This window comes from Piliocolobus tephrosceles, chromosome 4, assembly GCF_002776525.5.
Source record: "Piliocolobus tephrosceles isolate RC106 chromosome 4, ASM277652v3, whole genome shotgun sequence".
NCBI classification, from domain to species: Eukaryota; Metazoa; Chordata; class Mammalia; order Primates; family Cercopithecidae; genus Piliocolobus; species Piliocolobus tephrosceles.
Genome location: NC_045437.1, coordinates 74,292,055 through 74,307,026, shown reverse-complemented (window position 1 = coordinate 74,307,026; position 14,972 = coordinate 74,292,055). Strand labels below are relative to the sequence as shown.

At 47.6% G+C, this 14,972-nt stretch overlaps 1 protein-coding gene across 1 annotated transcript; it reads left to right on the top strand.

Annotated features, from left to right (window-relative positions):
- The first annotated feature begins 2,242 nt into the window (after positions 1 to 2,242).
- Positions 2,243 to 12,272, top strand: OTP (orthopedia homeobox). Its single transcript, XM_023215069.3, has 3 exons — positions 2,243 to 2,443; positions 3,730 to 4,139; positions 10,178 to 12,272. The coding sequence occupies exons 1-3, from the start codon at positions 2,407 to 2,409 to the stop codon at positions 10,706 to 10,708; spliced, it is 978 nt and encodes a 325-aa protein (XP_023070837.1). The 5' UTR covers positions 2,243 to 2,406; the 3' UTR covers positions 10,709 to 12,272.
- Positions 12,273 to 14,972: the final 2,700 nt, after the last annotated feature.

Genomic DNA, 14,972 nt, shown 5'->3' with positions numbered 1-14,972 from the left:
GGAGCAGGGTTCTGGGGCCAGGCCTCCCTGTCTCTTCCTCAGCCACTTTCCCCCCACTTCTGCCCCCTGCGTTCCGGTGTGGACACCCTGCAATCCCCACCCAGGTGGGCAGAAACCTCCTGCGAGTCCCTGGACGTGGGCAGGCCTGTGCGTACTCCCGAGCGCCGTTCTGAGCGCACGCCGCCCGGCCCTGGGCTGCTGTCCGGCCTCCTTTTGCTGTGCGCGCCCAGCGCTCTAGCTTCTAGATTTGAGGTTTTGTGAGGGGGCAAAGGAAGCTTTTACTGGGGAGACTTTGTTTGCTTTAGGTCTCAGAATTCTCCTCCCAGGCAAAGCGTTTCTCAAAAAGGGACGCGACCGCTTGCCAAAAACCAACCCTAGCGGCTCCCAGACACGCCATGAGCCTGAGTCCACCGCTCCGGCGCCCAGCCCCACACAGTCCGAGTTGGTAGCAGCTGCAGCGGCCGCTGAAGCCCAGTCGGGCCCAGAGCTTCCGGGGAAGCGGTCTCCGCAGCTCAGAAGAAGCTGGTGTCGCCAATACCCTGCATTCACACGTGTGTGCATATGTGCGCGCGCGCACGTGTGTGTGCACGGGAGGAGGCGAACGAGCTGCAGGAGGGAAGGAGGAAACAAAACTGCCCCAGAGTTCGCTTTGCCGCCTCCTTTGTCTCCTTGCTCGGTGTCACACATACAGCTGAGGACACACACACACACACACACACACACACACACACACACACAATTCCTCTCGCATCTGCTCTCAGCCAGCGTTTTCAATGTTTTGTGTAAGTCAATTGGACGGCGAACAAAAAAAGCCATTTGCTCAGTATTGTTTAAAACAGACTTCATAGGGCCACCCTTTTGTGGAAGGTTTATTTGCACTAAATGAATAATCTTAATTGCATCACTCTCGAATTAAAAATCAATGTTAATCAAGTTGGGAGTAGTAAATATCAGTTTTCATTGTGACTGGGTAGAGGGCATTTTTCTTGTGTTGCAAATAAAAATACAAGTCAAATAACTTTAAAAGGGCATTATGTTCTGCTACAAATACAATTGAAACGGATTGTTTAGGAGCAGATCAGAAACGGTACAGAATTTTGCACTTAATTTCCTCAGTTATCATTTACAATAAGAACCTCTAGGCTTGACAGCCAAGTCTAAACAGTAGTAAATTAGTACAAATTTATACTGATTTTACTCTAATAATCGTAATAAAAGCTTATAGATTTGGCACTAATTACATAAATGCCTAATGATCTTGAAAATTACTCTGGTTAGAAATATATTACTAATCTAAACTTTGTTGTTGGCTGGCTCTGAAAAATCAGAACATTAGAAATGGTTCGCTTCACTTGTGCAAAGCACTTTAAATTGTTCAAGTAGTTTAACATATTCAAGAGGAAAATAAAGAGCATTTAACTTTATTTACAGCCTTAAGTGGAGTTGGGAGCCGAGCTGAACTTAGAAACTTTGACCAAAAGAGCGAGTTAGGGGCGAGGATGCGGGCGTGGGCCAAGCGGAAGAGCAGCATCAGGGAAGAAGCCCGATGAGAAGGGTGCAGGGCTCTCGAACCCACACTCCGCGAGGGTCCCCGAGGCCGACAGCAGGCGCTGGCGGTGCCAGGGAAGCCGACTCCTCTTTGCGCTCTAGGCCCACAGTGGGGATGGGGTTCGTATAGGCTCCTGGGCACAGCCAGGGTGCGTGGACCCTAGGCGCAGGCCTGCTGAGCCGCGGCGAAGTCCAGGCGCTGTCTGAAGGCCGCGGTGTGCCCTCGTCGCGCCCCGAGCTGGCGGGCTAGTCCGAGCGGCAGGCCCAGAGCGCGCAGGTCGAGGCGACTCTCAGGTCACGCCAGGGTCATGGCCCGCTCTGGCCCCTGCTCTGCCCCTGCCCTAGGAAGATGCTAGCTCAGAGGCACAGAGCTACGCCTTTGAAGCGCGCGGGGCCGGCCAAAGGGAAGGAAAGGGGGAGCCTGGAGAAAATCGCAGGGAAGAACTAGAGGGAGCCGGGCCCAGAAGCTCGGGGGGAGGCAGAGGCGGCTGACGCTGGTTTAGCTCCTGCTCCGGGCTGGAGCTGCCAGGGCTGCCGCCGCCGCCTCCTTCAGGCGGGCGCAGGCGGGCGGGCGGGCGGAGTGGGGGACTCTCCGGGCGCTGACATTTGCAGGCTGCCCTCCTGATTGGTCCCCTCGCCGAGCTGCTCACGGGTTCATTCAACTGTTAAGCACCTCCCCGTCTCTCTAAAGGACATTATAATGCAAGAAGCCCCCTTTTTAACCACAAACCGAATTTTCTTTCATTTAGGTGATCTATATATATCTATATCGTATAGCTTATAGCTTATATCTATTTTAAATAACTTAAAGCCGCTAAAATTTGGGGGGGAACAGCTTTCGCCCTGGAGCGGTGCGCGATGCTGTCTCACGCCGACCTCCTGGACGCCAGGCTAGGTGAGTGCGCGCCTCTCGCCCGGGCAGCCAGGAGAAGCCGGGGCGGGAAATTGTCAATTTGTTCCTTATTTTACCTTAATGCGACCTAAATGGACTAATTTCTTTAAAAGTAATTGTGCTGCATTAAAGTTTAATTTGATTTAACATCTCCTTTAAAAAAAAATCTATGGAATATGTAGATCCAAGAAAGGAGTTGGGGAATGTTGTTACTTTTTGTTTTTCTTATTTTTCTCTTCACCCCTCCCCCACCTTTTTTTTTTTTTTTTTTTGAAAGGCGATATACCCCGTGATAATTTGTTAGGAGGTGTTTCTTTCTTTTTTTCTCTCCTGTTTGTTTTGATTTGGGATTTCTTTCTCCTTCCGCCGCCCCCGTTTCTCTCTCCCCACTACCTTTTTCTCTCCTCCTTTTCTAAGTGTGGTGTAATTTGTAAAAAATCTGGCGTAAAGGAGAAGCTGCTGCCATCAAGGCGGATTTGCTAAGTGTGCTGGTTGAGAAGGAGAGACGCCAAATTCAATCTCACAGTCATCCCCCCACCCCCAGTTTCTGCAAGGGATTCGGCGTTGCCAATGGCTGTGAGGAATGCGACTTTTATTTCTCTGGAAAGAAAAGTTGAAATCTCTAAAGTTTGATTCACGGTTGTCCATAGAGTTCACTCGAGCTTCCTTAATGCTATCTGGGTTGCTGGGCTCTGGGTTTCCGGATTGGGAATCTTTGGTGATGGATGTGATTCCATTTTCCAAACACTTTCTCTGATTTGAGGGGGAGGCGGAGCTGATTTGGGTTGATTTCGGGGGGTGGAAAACTTGAAGGCTTATTCATCTTCCGAAAGAGGGAATCGGCTGAGGGCCGGAGGTAGAGTTCGTAAGGCTGTCGAAGCGCAGGTGCCGAAGCACCGAGGAATTGTTTAATTTTCTTTCTGTCCCCCGCACCCCTGTGTTCAAACATTTGCTCTCGATTTCCTGGGGCGCGGGGGGTACGTTTTATGGAAGGGATTCAGAGGCATGTTTCATTGCCCGGACTGGGAATGTTTTGTTGTGGGAGAGACGAAAGCTTGCGCTGTTTACTCCGGGAGCCGGCTGCGGAGAGGGCAAGGGGCCGGGATGTGTTATTCCAACCCGGCTGTCAAATTCTGGGGAACCCAGCAGAGTACCCTGGGAATTTCTTCCTTAGGGCAAGCGTGGGTGCGGAGGGGGCAGAGGATGGGTTGAAGGAAGGCTGCGCGGGGAAAACAGCCCCTCCTGGCATCGCCAAGAAAGTAGTGACCGCGATCCCCTTGCCTCCTCAGGTATGAAAGATGCCGCCGAGCTTCTGGGCCACCGGGAGGCGGTGAAGTGTAGGCTGGGCGTGGGGGGCTCCGACCCCGGGGGCCATCCGGGGGACCTGGCGCCCAACTCTGACCCAGTGGAGGGAGCCACTCTGCTGCCCGGAGAGGACATCACCACAGTGGGCTCTACTCCGGCCTCGCTGGCGGTGAGCGCCAAAGACCCGGACAAGCAGCCCGGGCCCCAGGGCGGCCCGAACCCCAGCCAAGCCGGCCAGCAGCAGGGACAACAGAAGCAGAAGCGCCACCGGACGCGCTTCACCCCCGCACAGCTCAACGAGTTGGAGAGGAGCTTCGCCAAGACTCACTACCCCGACATCTTTATGCGTGAGGAGCTGGCACTGCGTATCGGGCTGACCGAGTCCCGAGTACAGGTATGCGGGGCTTGGGCTCTGGGACAGAAGGCAAGGACGGGGCGGGAGGATTTGGGTAAAGGGATCAGGGTCTTCCCTTCCCCTGTCGAGATCCTGGGCTGCGTTCAGGCTGCCTGTGCGTTCCTGTATCGAGTTATCTCCTTCTCTACCCGGAAACTGGTCCCCATCGCTATCCCCCAATGGACACTCAAGGCCCCTGTCTCCGGCCAGTATAGCGACATCCCGAAAGAAGCTCCTCAAAATCGAAGCCCCGCATTGTCGGGCTACAGGGTTCGCCTCCTCCGCCTGAGAAGGCAACCTCAGCGCCCCCCGGGCGGCCCAGCCGAGCGAGCACCTCAACTCCTGCTCGCGTTATTGACAAGTATTACCCCCTAATGAGTTTGCGTTAAGCGTTTGGATAAAAGGAGGAATGCAACAATTATACAGAGAACAAGAGAAAAGAGCAAATAAGGCGAATGGACGCCTTTTTAAAAAGTGCTACACCCAGGTTTCACGGCGTGGCTTTATTAAGTATCACCCTCCCTCTGTACTCAGGCGAAATATTCCTAGCTTTGATGTTTGCAAGGGGTTTGAACTTTCGTAGTCTACCAGTGCTCTGGGGGCAGCTGACGGGATTCCCACAGCCGGTGAGCCCTGTTTTGTTTTGGAGTCCTCTAAGGAAGCTGGGGTGGGGGAGGAGGAATGAAGGCTTTCTGTTGTGGATATCCTGTCTGAAGAAGGGGCATTCAAAACGGGAAAGGTTGACAGGTAGTAGAGGAAATCGTTGCTGACCCCTTATTCTCCAACCACTCTCCAAGCTGTAAATTATAAATAACCTAGAAAATCACACCTATAACTTTTCTGAAAACTGGTGAATAAAAGTATAAGCCTAGTGAAACCCAGATTTTTTTTTTCTCTTTTTGAAAGAACGAAGACAACATATCAAATATTTTATGGACAGGTGCCTGGAGGTGAAATTCCAAGCGCCGGTACTTACCCTTGAGCTATCCAGGGTGCTGAAAAATCTTCCTTTGCCGTCTTGGACGGTGGTATTTTCTGTACGATATCCTGGGTGTCATCAACCTGGTCAATTTGTTAAACCAGTGCTACCTACTTTTATAAAATTAACTTTAAGATCTTAGTTACTTTACATATGATCTAAGAAGTAAGCGATGAGAACGTCCGTAATCACAGCGTTGAATATTTCTGTCTCAATTGGGCATTTTAAAGATAGTCTAAACTGAAAAAATAGCGCATGCTTCTGCTCTAATAGCAAATGAATATCATTGGGGATTTAAAATGGTCAAATTAATAAAGTAATACTGATTAACATAATAATTAGCATTTTTATTCAATATAAATCTGGGTGGTTTTGCTAGTGAAAGGCCTAGACTATGGTCTTTTAAAATTACACACCGAAAGAGTACTAATTGCATAACTGTAAACATGTATTAGTAATGCTCTTCAAAATTTTTATTTCTCACCTTTTAAAAAATATCTGAAGTTGAGTTTGAACCTTTACATAAATATACAATTTCAATACTTCCATCAACACTGATGACAGTGCTTGCTGGTAGGTTCAACCTTGCAGGTTAGAAATTCATAAATTTGCAGGTTTTGTCCCTTAAGAGAAAGACTATCTATTAATTCTTGTTTTAAAGGGGGAAATGCTGTGTCTTAACGTAGACGTACTGGCAATTAGTGTAAATTAAAATAGAACTTAGAATCACAAATAAAATATAATTGAAAAACTGATTTTATGAAAAAAGAAAATGAGGTCTACTAAACTTTGTTAGGTCTTCCAAAGGTTAATGACAGTTATTCTTTTAACAGAAAAAGTTATAAATGAAATAAAATATAAGCTATGTAACAGAAATAGTTATTTTCAAAAAGTACACAAAAGAATGTGCAAGAAGAAAGAGACAAAGTACTCTAATTGTTCCAGCATAATGTTCAAGCAAAGATAATAGCTTGAGCCTGCTGATAGACACAATTTAATAGAATGGCAATTTCAATATTTTTAAAAATAATGTTCCATAGTTTAAAAAGTAATCAGATCAACATAACCTTCTTAATTAACTTTTCAAAATGATTAACATTATGTAATGTAATGCAAAAATAATTTATGGAAAATGTATTTACTTCACAATTCACTGTACCATTGCTCCTTGACCAAATTCAAATTAAATAGTAATTGGTTTATGTTTTTATATGATCAGTACTTCATAGTTTTCTTTATAGTTAACAGATTGCCACATATTCTTTTCAGTATGTGGGCCACTGCGCTGATTAAAAATTATCTAAACATTTAATTCATTGCAATTGCATATTTTTAAAGATGCTTTTTGATTCTAGACTAAATTATCCAATATACTTATTTTTATCTTTATTTGGTATATGTCACACTTTTAAGTATTTATTAAAGCATCTCTACTCACACGGAGGCCAATTCCATGTCTGATATCGCTCCTCTTTTCTGGCTAGTGTAATAAAACCATTCCTTTTATAGCATGCCATTATTAGAAACCAATTTCAGAATTATTTATAACTTGGAATGGCTTATTAAGCAGCAATGTGAGAATCATGCAAATTATGTGATCAAATGCAATATAATAAGCATAATCATTAGTCTCTAGCATGGATTAATTAACTTTCAATATTTTATTTACATAAAAACCAAATCAGTGAAATAACTTCTGCACAGTCAGGCTTGCCTTTCAATATTTTATACGAACAAAAATAATGTGCTGTAATTCCATTGACCGTGTCCCCCAGAATGGCCCTGTCACCTGCCACATCTTAATAGGGGGACAAGCTGAGAGTATTTTCTAGTTTTCTAATGGAATGAGAAATTGCATTTTCTTCCTCTCCCAGCACTATTAAAGTGTAATGAATTCGGCCCAGAGTTCACGGCTGGCTGATCGAAATGAACCTGAGATCTAGGCTTTAATACAGTTCCCCAGATTTCCTCCAAAATCTTCACATTAATCATTTGCTGGATTCCAATGAGATCTTCATAAAGCATTTGCTTCAAGGGGGGGAAAAAGTAATATTCTCTCTTTCTCTCCCTCTTTTTTCTATTTCTCAGTCATTTATAGCTGGGGAATTAAACGGGCTATATATTTTAAAATACATTTACAGTATGTCTATATTACTGTAACAGCAGATATCATGAAAGTGGATTTTTAGATTCCAACCTCCATTAGATTCTCACTGTTGTATTAAGCATTTTCCAAGAAGAGCTGCATTTCAAACTGAATACAAAGTTGGCCCGTGGCTGTGGTTAATATATTTCCTGGAGTTGTCATCTGTGCATTCTAAAAATCTCCCTTAGGTTTTGCCTGCATTTTAATCCGTCATGCTCTAGTTTTCAAGTGGAAACATTCACATTTAAAAAACATATGCATCGTAGCTTGGAACGGAGGTGCTTCAGACCCCATGCAGATTTTTTTTCCCAGTCCCAGTAAGCCATGAAACATAAAAAAAATTTGTAGCCATCATTTGACTACTAACCCTCAAACATAATTGAGCACGATTTTTCGATTATTTCTATAGTATTTAGTTCTTTAACAGCTGTTCTTTTCCGCCTGTGCCCGAGCAGATCCTAGATTCAGAAACCATTCTGGTAGTCGCATTTTCTATTGAAATTCTATTGGGCTATCCCTCCCCCTTTTTCTTTTTTCTGCTCCTTCCCTCACACTCCCTCCCTCGAACAAACATTTTGGGATTCACTGGCACTTGCAGGTTGTTAGGAACCGGTCTTGATTTTTATAACACACCTTTCAAAACATAATCTGGGTGCGGTGTGTAAGGTATGGGAACCGTTTAGTCACAGACACCATCCCCGAGTCCAGCCTTGGGTGGGTGCTGCACAGCGACTTGCGGCCTTAGGTCTTCTCGCTGTGCCTTCCTCTCCTCCTGAGAGTTGCTCTCCGCCTAAGACCGCTAACAGCTCAATTGGGTCTCATTGATCCCGTTCACCATCTAGAGCCCTGCTGCCTCATTAATCCCTTGTGCCACCAGCTCAGGGGCTGCAACTGGGAAGAGACGAGGCCTGTTTACCCATCGCTGACACTGGGATAGGCAGCAATCTGCAAAATGGGGTAGAAACCACAGGAAGAAAGTGGTAGGCGACGGCGCAGGCACGGTACAAAGGCGAGGGCCAGCCCCAAGTTGGGGGAGTATTCTAGATGGCAACAGCGTTCACACTGGTAAGCGTAGAGTACGTCTACGCTTGCCTGGCCATGAACACACCACTGAACATTACTGGCTCACCGAGACCGAGGGCAGGTATGTCCATATCCCTGATACTTTAGCTTGCAGAGTAAACACTAAATAGGTTAGATTAATGGATGCACAGCGTTTTTTGCCACGGATAAGGTGGTCAAATTGCGTTGGCCAAATTCTAAGAGGAAACTCAGTACTTGAGTTCTGTCCCACATCATTTATATTTAGGCAGAGTAAACTCCAGACGACTAGATTTTAAACTGCAAGTCTTCCAAGCAGGCTTGCTGGCAAATTATTATTACTATTATTATTATTATTATTGTCATTTTAAAAGATCACATTCAAATAGGGGGAGATGGGAGTTATCTTGGATTGGCAGCTTATGTGATATCTTTCAGGCAGAACTCTTCTTCTGTGATAGAGGGCTTGACAAGCCTAGGCAAATTAGCCTGGCAGGGTCTGTAACTCCTGGGCTACTGTTAAAAAAAAAAAAAAGAATAGGAAGGCTGTTTTCATTTGGAGTATATTTTATCCAACTCATTTCCCTGAAAAAGGACGTTTGGGTTTGTCTGAGCAAAATTAAATTTGATTCATACATCTCGTGGTGAAATGTGACATCCTTTAATTCGTATTGGTCCGAAAATTTGTTTTTAGTTTATAGATGAAATGGGGGCGACTTGAGGGAACTGGAGGCCTTGTTACTTGGGACCCTTAGTAAGTTCCTGAAAGGAATAGACTCGGCTGGGCGTGGTCGCTCACGCCTGTAATCCTAGCATTTGGGACTCCGAGGCGGGTGGATCACGAGGTCAGGAGTTCAAGACCAGCCTGGCCAACATGGTGAAACCCCGTCTTCACTAAAAGTACAAAAATTATCTGGGCATGGTGGCGCGTTCCTGTAATCCTAGCTACTCGGGAGGCTGAGGCAGGAGAATTGCTTGAGCCGGGACCCGGGAAGCGGAGGTTTCAGTGAGCCGAGATCGCGCCACTGCACTCCAGCCTGGGCTACAGCGCGAGACTCCGTCTCAAAAAAACAAAACAAAACAAAACAAAACAAAACAAAACCGGCTTGAAGCCTCCAGGGGCTCAGTGAGCTACGGTAACTTGTTCCAGCACACTCGTACAGCCCAGAAAAAGGTGTCCATATAGTGGTTTGGGAATGAGGCACGGAGAGTTGTGGCAGTAGCACCAAGCAGTATGGGAGGAATCGGAAGTCATGGTGGTGACCCAAACAACACTGTAGCTCAGTGGCGCGCACTTTCCCACGCAGATCACTGTATTAACCTCTCCGCTCTGTCAACCGTGGCGTTAGGGGTTTTCCTTTGTCTTTCGATTTTGAAACTATGTCATCCACGGCCCGTCATCAATTTCCAAATTTCAGCGTTTCTGAAAATTCTATAGCCCATCAGTGTTATAAGGCATGCTATTAAGCCACATGGATACACATGTTTATCTTCATTTGTACACCTGTGGGTCGAGCTTTGACACATGTCTGACTGCAGACCTGTGAATCTGTGCAATGCACAGAATGTGCAGGGGCGTGGTGAAGACTGCACACGTTTGGTATGTTTGCACAGTGCGTAAACGCTCCGGGGCACGAGCTCTCAGGACCGCGGGACTCCGTGCTTGGTGAGTGCAGGGGGCGCCAGCTGGCAGGAGTTGGTGGGGAGCCACAGTCTCCGGCTGGGTAGGGGGGCTTGTCGGGCCGGTGGCACTTGTTCCTTCCGGGGCAGAGCGGCTGTATCCGAGGCGGGTTTCTGGGGCTTAAGCTCCAACTCCCCAGCCACCGGGCCGGTTAATAGCGCCCTGTCTGTCTCCCGCCCTGCCCGCTCCAGGTCTGGTTCCAGAACCGGCGCGCCAAGTGGAAGAAGCGCAAGAAGACGACCAACGTGTTCCGCGCGCCCGGCACACTGCTCCCCACGCCAGGCCTGCCTCAGTTTCCGTCGGCTGCCGCCGCCGCTGCCGCCGCCATGGGCGACAGCCTGTGCTCTTTCCACGCCAACGACACCCGCTGGGCGGCGGCCGCCATGCCGGGCGTGTCACAGCTGCCTCTGCCGCCGGCGCTGGGCAGGCAGCAGGCCATGGCGCAGTCGCTGTCCCAGTGCAGCCTGGCAGCCGGGCCGCCGCCCAACTCCATGGGCCTGTCCAACAGTCTAGCGGGTTCCAACGGCGCGGGGCTGCAGTCGCACCTCTACCAGCCCGCCTTCCCCGGCATGGTGCCCGCCTCCCTCCCCGGCCCCAGCAACGTCTCCGGTTCGCCCCAGCTCTGCAGCTCCCCGGACAGCAGCGACGTGTGGCGGGGCACGAGCATCGCCTCCCTCCGCCGCAAGGCGCTAGAGCACACAGTCTCTATGAGCTTCACTTAATGCAGCCGCGCCCCGGCCCGCTCCGCCCCCAGCACCGCCCCCGGGGCCGCCCCGAGGCCCCTTCCGCGCGCGCCGGGACCCCGGCGCCCTGCCCCGTCCCGCCCCGGCCTCCATGCGGTCTCGTTTCGTCCTCGCCTCTCTCCTCCATTCGCTTGGGCTTAACCCAAGCCCTAGCCCGCGTGGCCTCCCCTCCACCTGATTTCGCTCGCCCGCGGTCCCCCGTCTCCCGGCCGCCCCTCTTCCCTTCCTACCCAGCTGTGCCCCCCGGCCCGGTCTCCAGCGCCTCAGCCCACCCTTCCCGCCACCCCGGCCTCCCCTCTCGGGCTAGCCGTGCTCGCGCCCTCCTCCCGGCCTTCTGACTGGCGGCGTTCCCACCCACACCTTCGACGTGACGCCTACGACCTCCCTCGCCCGCCGCCTCCCCTCTGGTCCCGTCTTTCCCCACACTTCGCGCCCCTCCTCCCGCGCCCGGCAAAAACCATCCTTCCCGCCATTTTACGTACCAGGGAGTCGACTCAGGATCTGAAATCAGACACCAATGGACTGGTTTGTGGGCAGAAACACACACACTCGCACTCTCGCTCACGCTCAGACGCTACACACACGCGCGCGCATAGACACGGTGCACCGAGGTCACACACGGACGTGTTCAAGGGACAGCACAATGTTAGGGATTTTTGTCTTAAAGGAGGACAAGCATCTGCTACCAACCGCCTCATCTGAGGGCCCAACTGATATAATTTGATTTATCCTTGTACTTTCCGAGATCCTGTCTTTCTTTCCTCTCCCACCACCCTACCCTTGCCAGTCTACCCAGTCACATCCGTGCAGCCCTCTCTTGGCTTGCAAGAGAACGCTTTTATTTTTATTTTATCTTATTTTTATTTTCTTAAGCACAACTGTGTGAGGGTGTAGAAGGGAAGGCTTCTCAGGAGTAACGTGACAGTGGATTGGGTGGCTGGAGTAGACTAAAGCAGTCATGTGATGAGGAAGAGGTGATCTGACCCATTTTGATAAGTCTTTATAAGGAAGAATAAAATAAACGTGTAAGCAAAGTTTTCTTTTGTAAAAGCAAAAGCCACATCTCTTTTCTGGATCCTTCAGGACTGGGGTTTGTTTGCTTCCTTTTCCGTTTCTCTCTTCTCGCTGCTCTGTGCCCTTGGTTGTTTTGTGGTGGTCCTGTCGTCCCTCGTGCCCCTCGGCCACCTGCTGGCCGCCGATGGGGGCACTCGGACATCTACAACCCTGCAACTTTGTACAGAGAAACACAATCAGCTCTTTCTGCATGTGCTGGTCAAATCCAAACCCAGAGAACAGAAGCGCTTTCTAAGAATGAACAAACATGTGAAATAGGATGTTTTGTGTAGATAAAGCATTCTTGTTACATACTGGTCAATTTGTGATATGTTTTAACTTAATGTCTGTGCTTATTTATGAAATTCGGTTTTCTTAATAAATGTTTGAGCTAATATAAAGCATATTATTTGACTTTTCCGGACAAGTTTATATCAAGTTAAATGTAAATGGATAAAATAAAATCATTTTCAGTATGTGATACAGAGAATGATGGGTTTTGGTGTGACCTTGAACGGCGGGAGGGTTCTCCTGGGGGGAGGGGAGGGGCCAGTCTTGGGAATGGTTATATTCGCTGCAGTTGCCTGTGTCCCGGCGTCCGGGACGCGTGGGCCCTTCGCCCTGCACTGGGCTTGGGTTCGGTTTCTAGGCTGCACGGTGAGGTCTCCGCGACGGGGCGGCGTGCTGGCAGCGTGTTGGGGCGCCGCTAGCGCCCCACGCGAGCTCTGAGCCTCCCGAGTCTTCCGGGCCAACCCAGGTTTCCAAGGCCCGGGTGGGGCTCCGAGCGTCGCTGCCGGCGCGAAACGCAGGGCGCTAGACTTTCTCGGACGAACGGTGTCCCTGGGGCAGTGGCGCGGAGGGCGCCCCTCGCGGGCTGCGTGCTCGTGATGGGGAGGCGGTGGGTGCGAGGGGAACACAACTGGCACCCTCGGCTTTCCGAGCCTGGAGCTCTGCTCTCCGGCGCCGCCCCAGCCGCGTCCGGCCCCAGGTAAGCGGTGGAAGCGAGGCCGCGGCTCTTGCCTCCCCCACGGCCTAGGCCTCCTTCCTTGGGGCTTTCCGTAAGGCAACGGCGCCCCTTCACGTTCCCAGACCCCGGCTCCGCTTCAGATACCCGGGGCCTCACAAGGGGCAAACACGCTTCTCCCGAAGAGGCGTGTCCAGGACGACCCGCGCCTACAGGGCTCCCCCAACCCCGGGGCTGCTCTGGTTTCCCCAGGGTCCCTGCTGGCTGCCTACTAACCTCAGCCAAGTGCTCAGGGGACTGCCCCAAAGGAGTAGGAAAAAAATGCTGTTTCTTCAGTCGGGTCGGCCGAGGGGAAGGTTGCAATGTGTTTTAAACTTGGAGGCAAATCGATATCACAGGCTTCCTTGGGAAGGCTAACCGAAATCAATCTTGTGGTTTGAAATTTAACGGTCATTATAGGCATTGAGAAGACACCCCTTTTCCCAAGGGAAGACTTCTCATTTGGTTGCCTCAGAGCGTAAACCCTAAAAAACACCCTCGTGCTAAAATACAATACAGCTGGGCTACGCGTGAATTTGAGGAGCTGTTGTAATCGTTATTCAACTAAGAACACAATGGAATCTCCTCAGAGATGAGAACAAAAAGCTATTTTTAATGATAAAGTAAATCTGTTCATATTACCTTAGGAATTTTAATTAGAGGTAAACTGGTGGGTGGGTTCACAGAATATTACACACACTTTCCTAAAGACTATTTTTAGTACGACATTAAAATATTAAAGAAGAGAAAACATGCTCATTTTGAATTTCATACAAGAATGGAACATTTTTGTATTTGAGAACTCTTCCAAGAATTTAGCAGTACACAACCACCAACTTTCTAAAATATGAGTTGATGAAAAGTACTTTTCCTTGTTTTTACATTTCATCATATGCTCGCTTGTTTTATGTTAGTGCTCTTTTCTTTTTTAAAAAAATTGAAATCGTGGATACTGTAATCTCAAGTTACATTTAAGAGATCAGTACAAATTACAGATTGCTTCACCAGTGCTCATGGAACGTTGTTTACAAGGATGCTAATTTTACAGCTTTTTATGCTGCTATAAAGCATAACTTTATGATGTAGGAATGCAATAAAGGATGCTAAATGGAATCTTTAAAAATTGTATTTCTCAAAGGCAAGGGAAATGGGATCTTTCATTGGAAAAAAATGGGCCAACTCAGAACACTGATGAAAAGTTGCAAATCAACTCAAGTGATAGATGCTTTCAAAGATACTTATATTTCATAATGTAGTGGTTATTTATCAATATTAAAGTGTAGAGTTTTTCACTTGACCTGACTCTGGGCTAATATTTGTTTCTATAGCAATAGATTTTTGTATTAAGAATCCTGAACATTTTAAAGTCATATATGCCATTAGGTTAAGGGAAGGCAAGCTGGCCTAAATTGTTAAGGTTGACAGTTTAGCAAAGATAAAAAGAGGAGAATAAGAACCTCAGTCACAAGCCTGAAAGATTTCTGCTTTTTGAGGGAGAAAAATCTAACAACAGAATAATGCTTCATATTATTTTTTTACTCATCATTAACAGTAATTCTGACTCAAAATTGTTAAAGATCTAATAATAATTAAGTAAATTTAATAAGAGAATAAAGGCAATAATGTTGAATAGTATCAGAACACAAAGTAGGTAAGTACAACATGCTAGATGTCCTGCCTCTAATAATTGTACTTTTTGCTGAGTAGCCTGTTTGATATTGAATACTGTCACCACATGCTAGCTGGAAACAATCCATTATGATGTAACCAAAAATTAATTTATTTTAATATCCAAGTTCATCCTTGTATCTTTATTTTTTCCTCAGTATTGGTACTAAATATCATACATGGCATACAAGTGATGGTATAGTAATGATGTTGCACTGAGCTTACCTTTTGTTGATGGTGGAAAAAATATGATATGGGAATGCAACCTGCTGAATATGATGTTAGATCCTGAATACAAAACAGCATGCAGAGCAATTTGGGTAAATCAAGGTAGATGTGCATATAGACATGCAGAGGAAATACAGAGGAAATTCTAACTTTGGGACAATTTATGTTTGGTGCCCCCAATGACAGCTTTTCCCAAAAATAAAAATGTGTTTTTAATTTATATTGTGGACCTTACATTTAAATTTGTAGAATAAAGAAAAAACTAATCCCACAAATATGTGTATTCTAGTA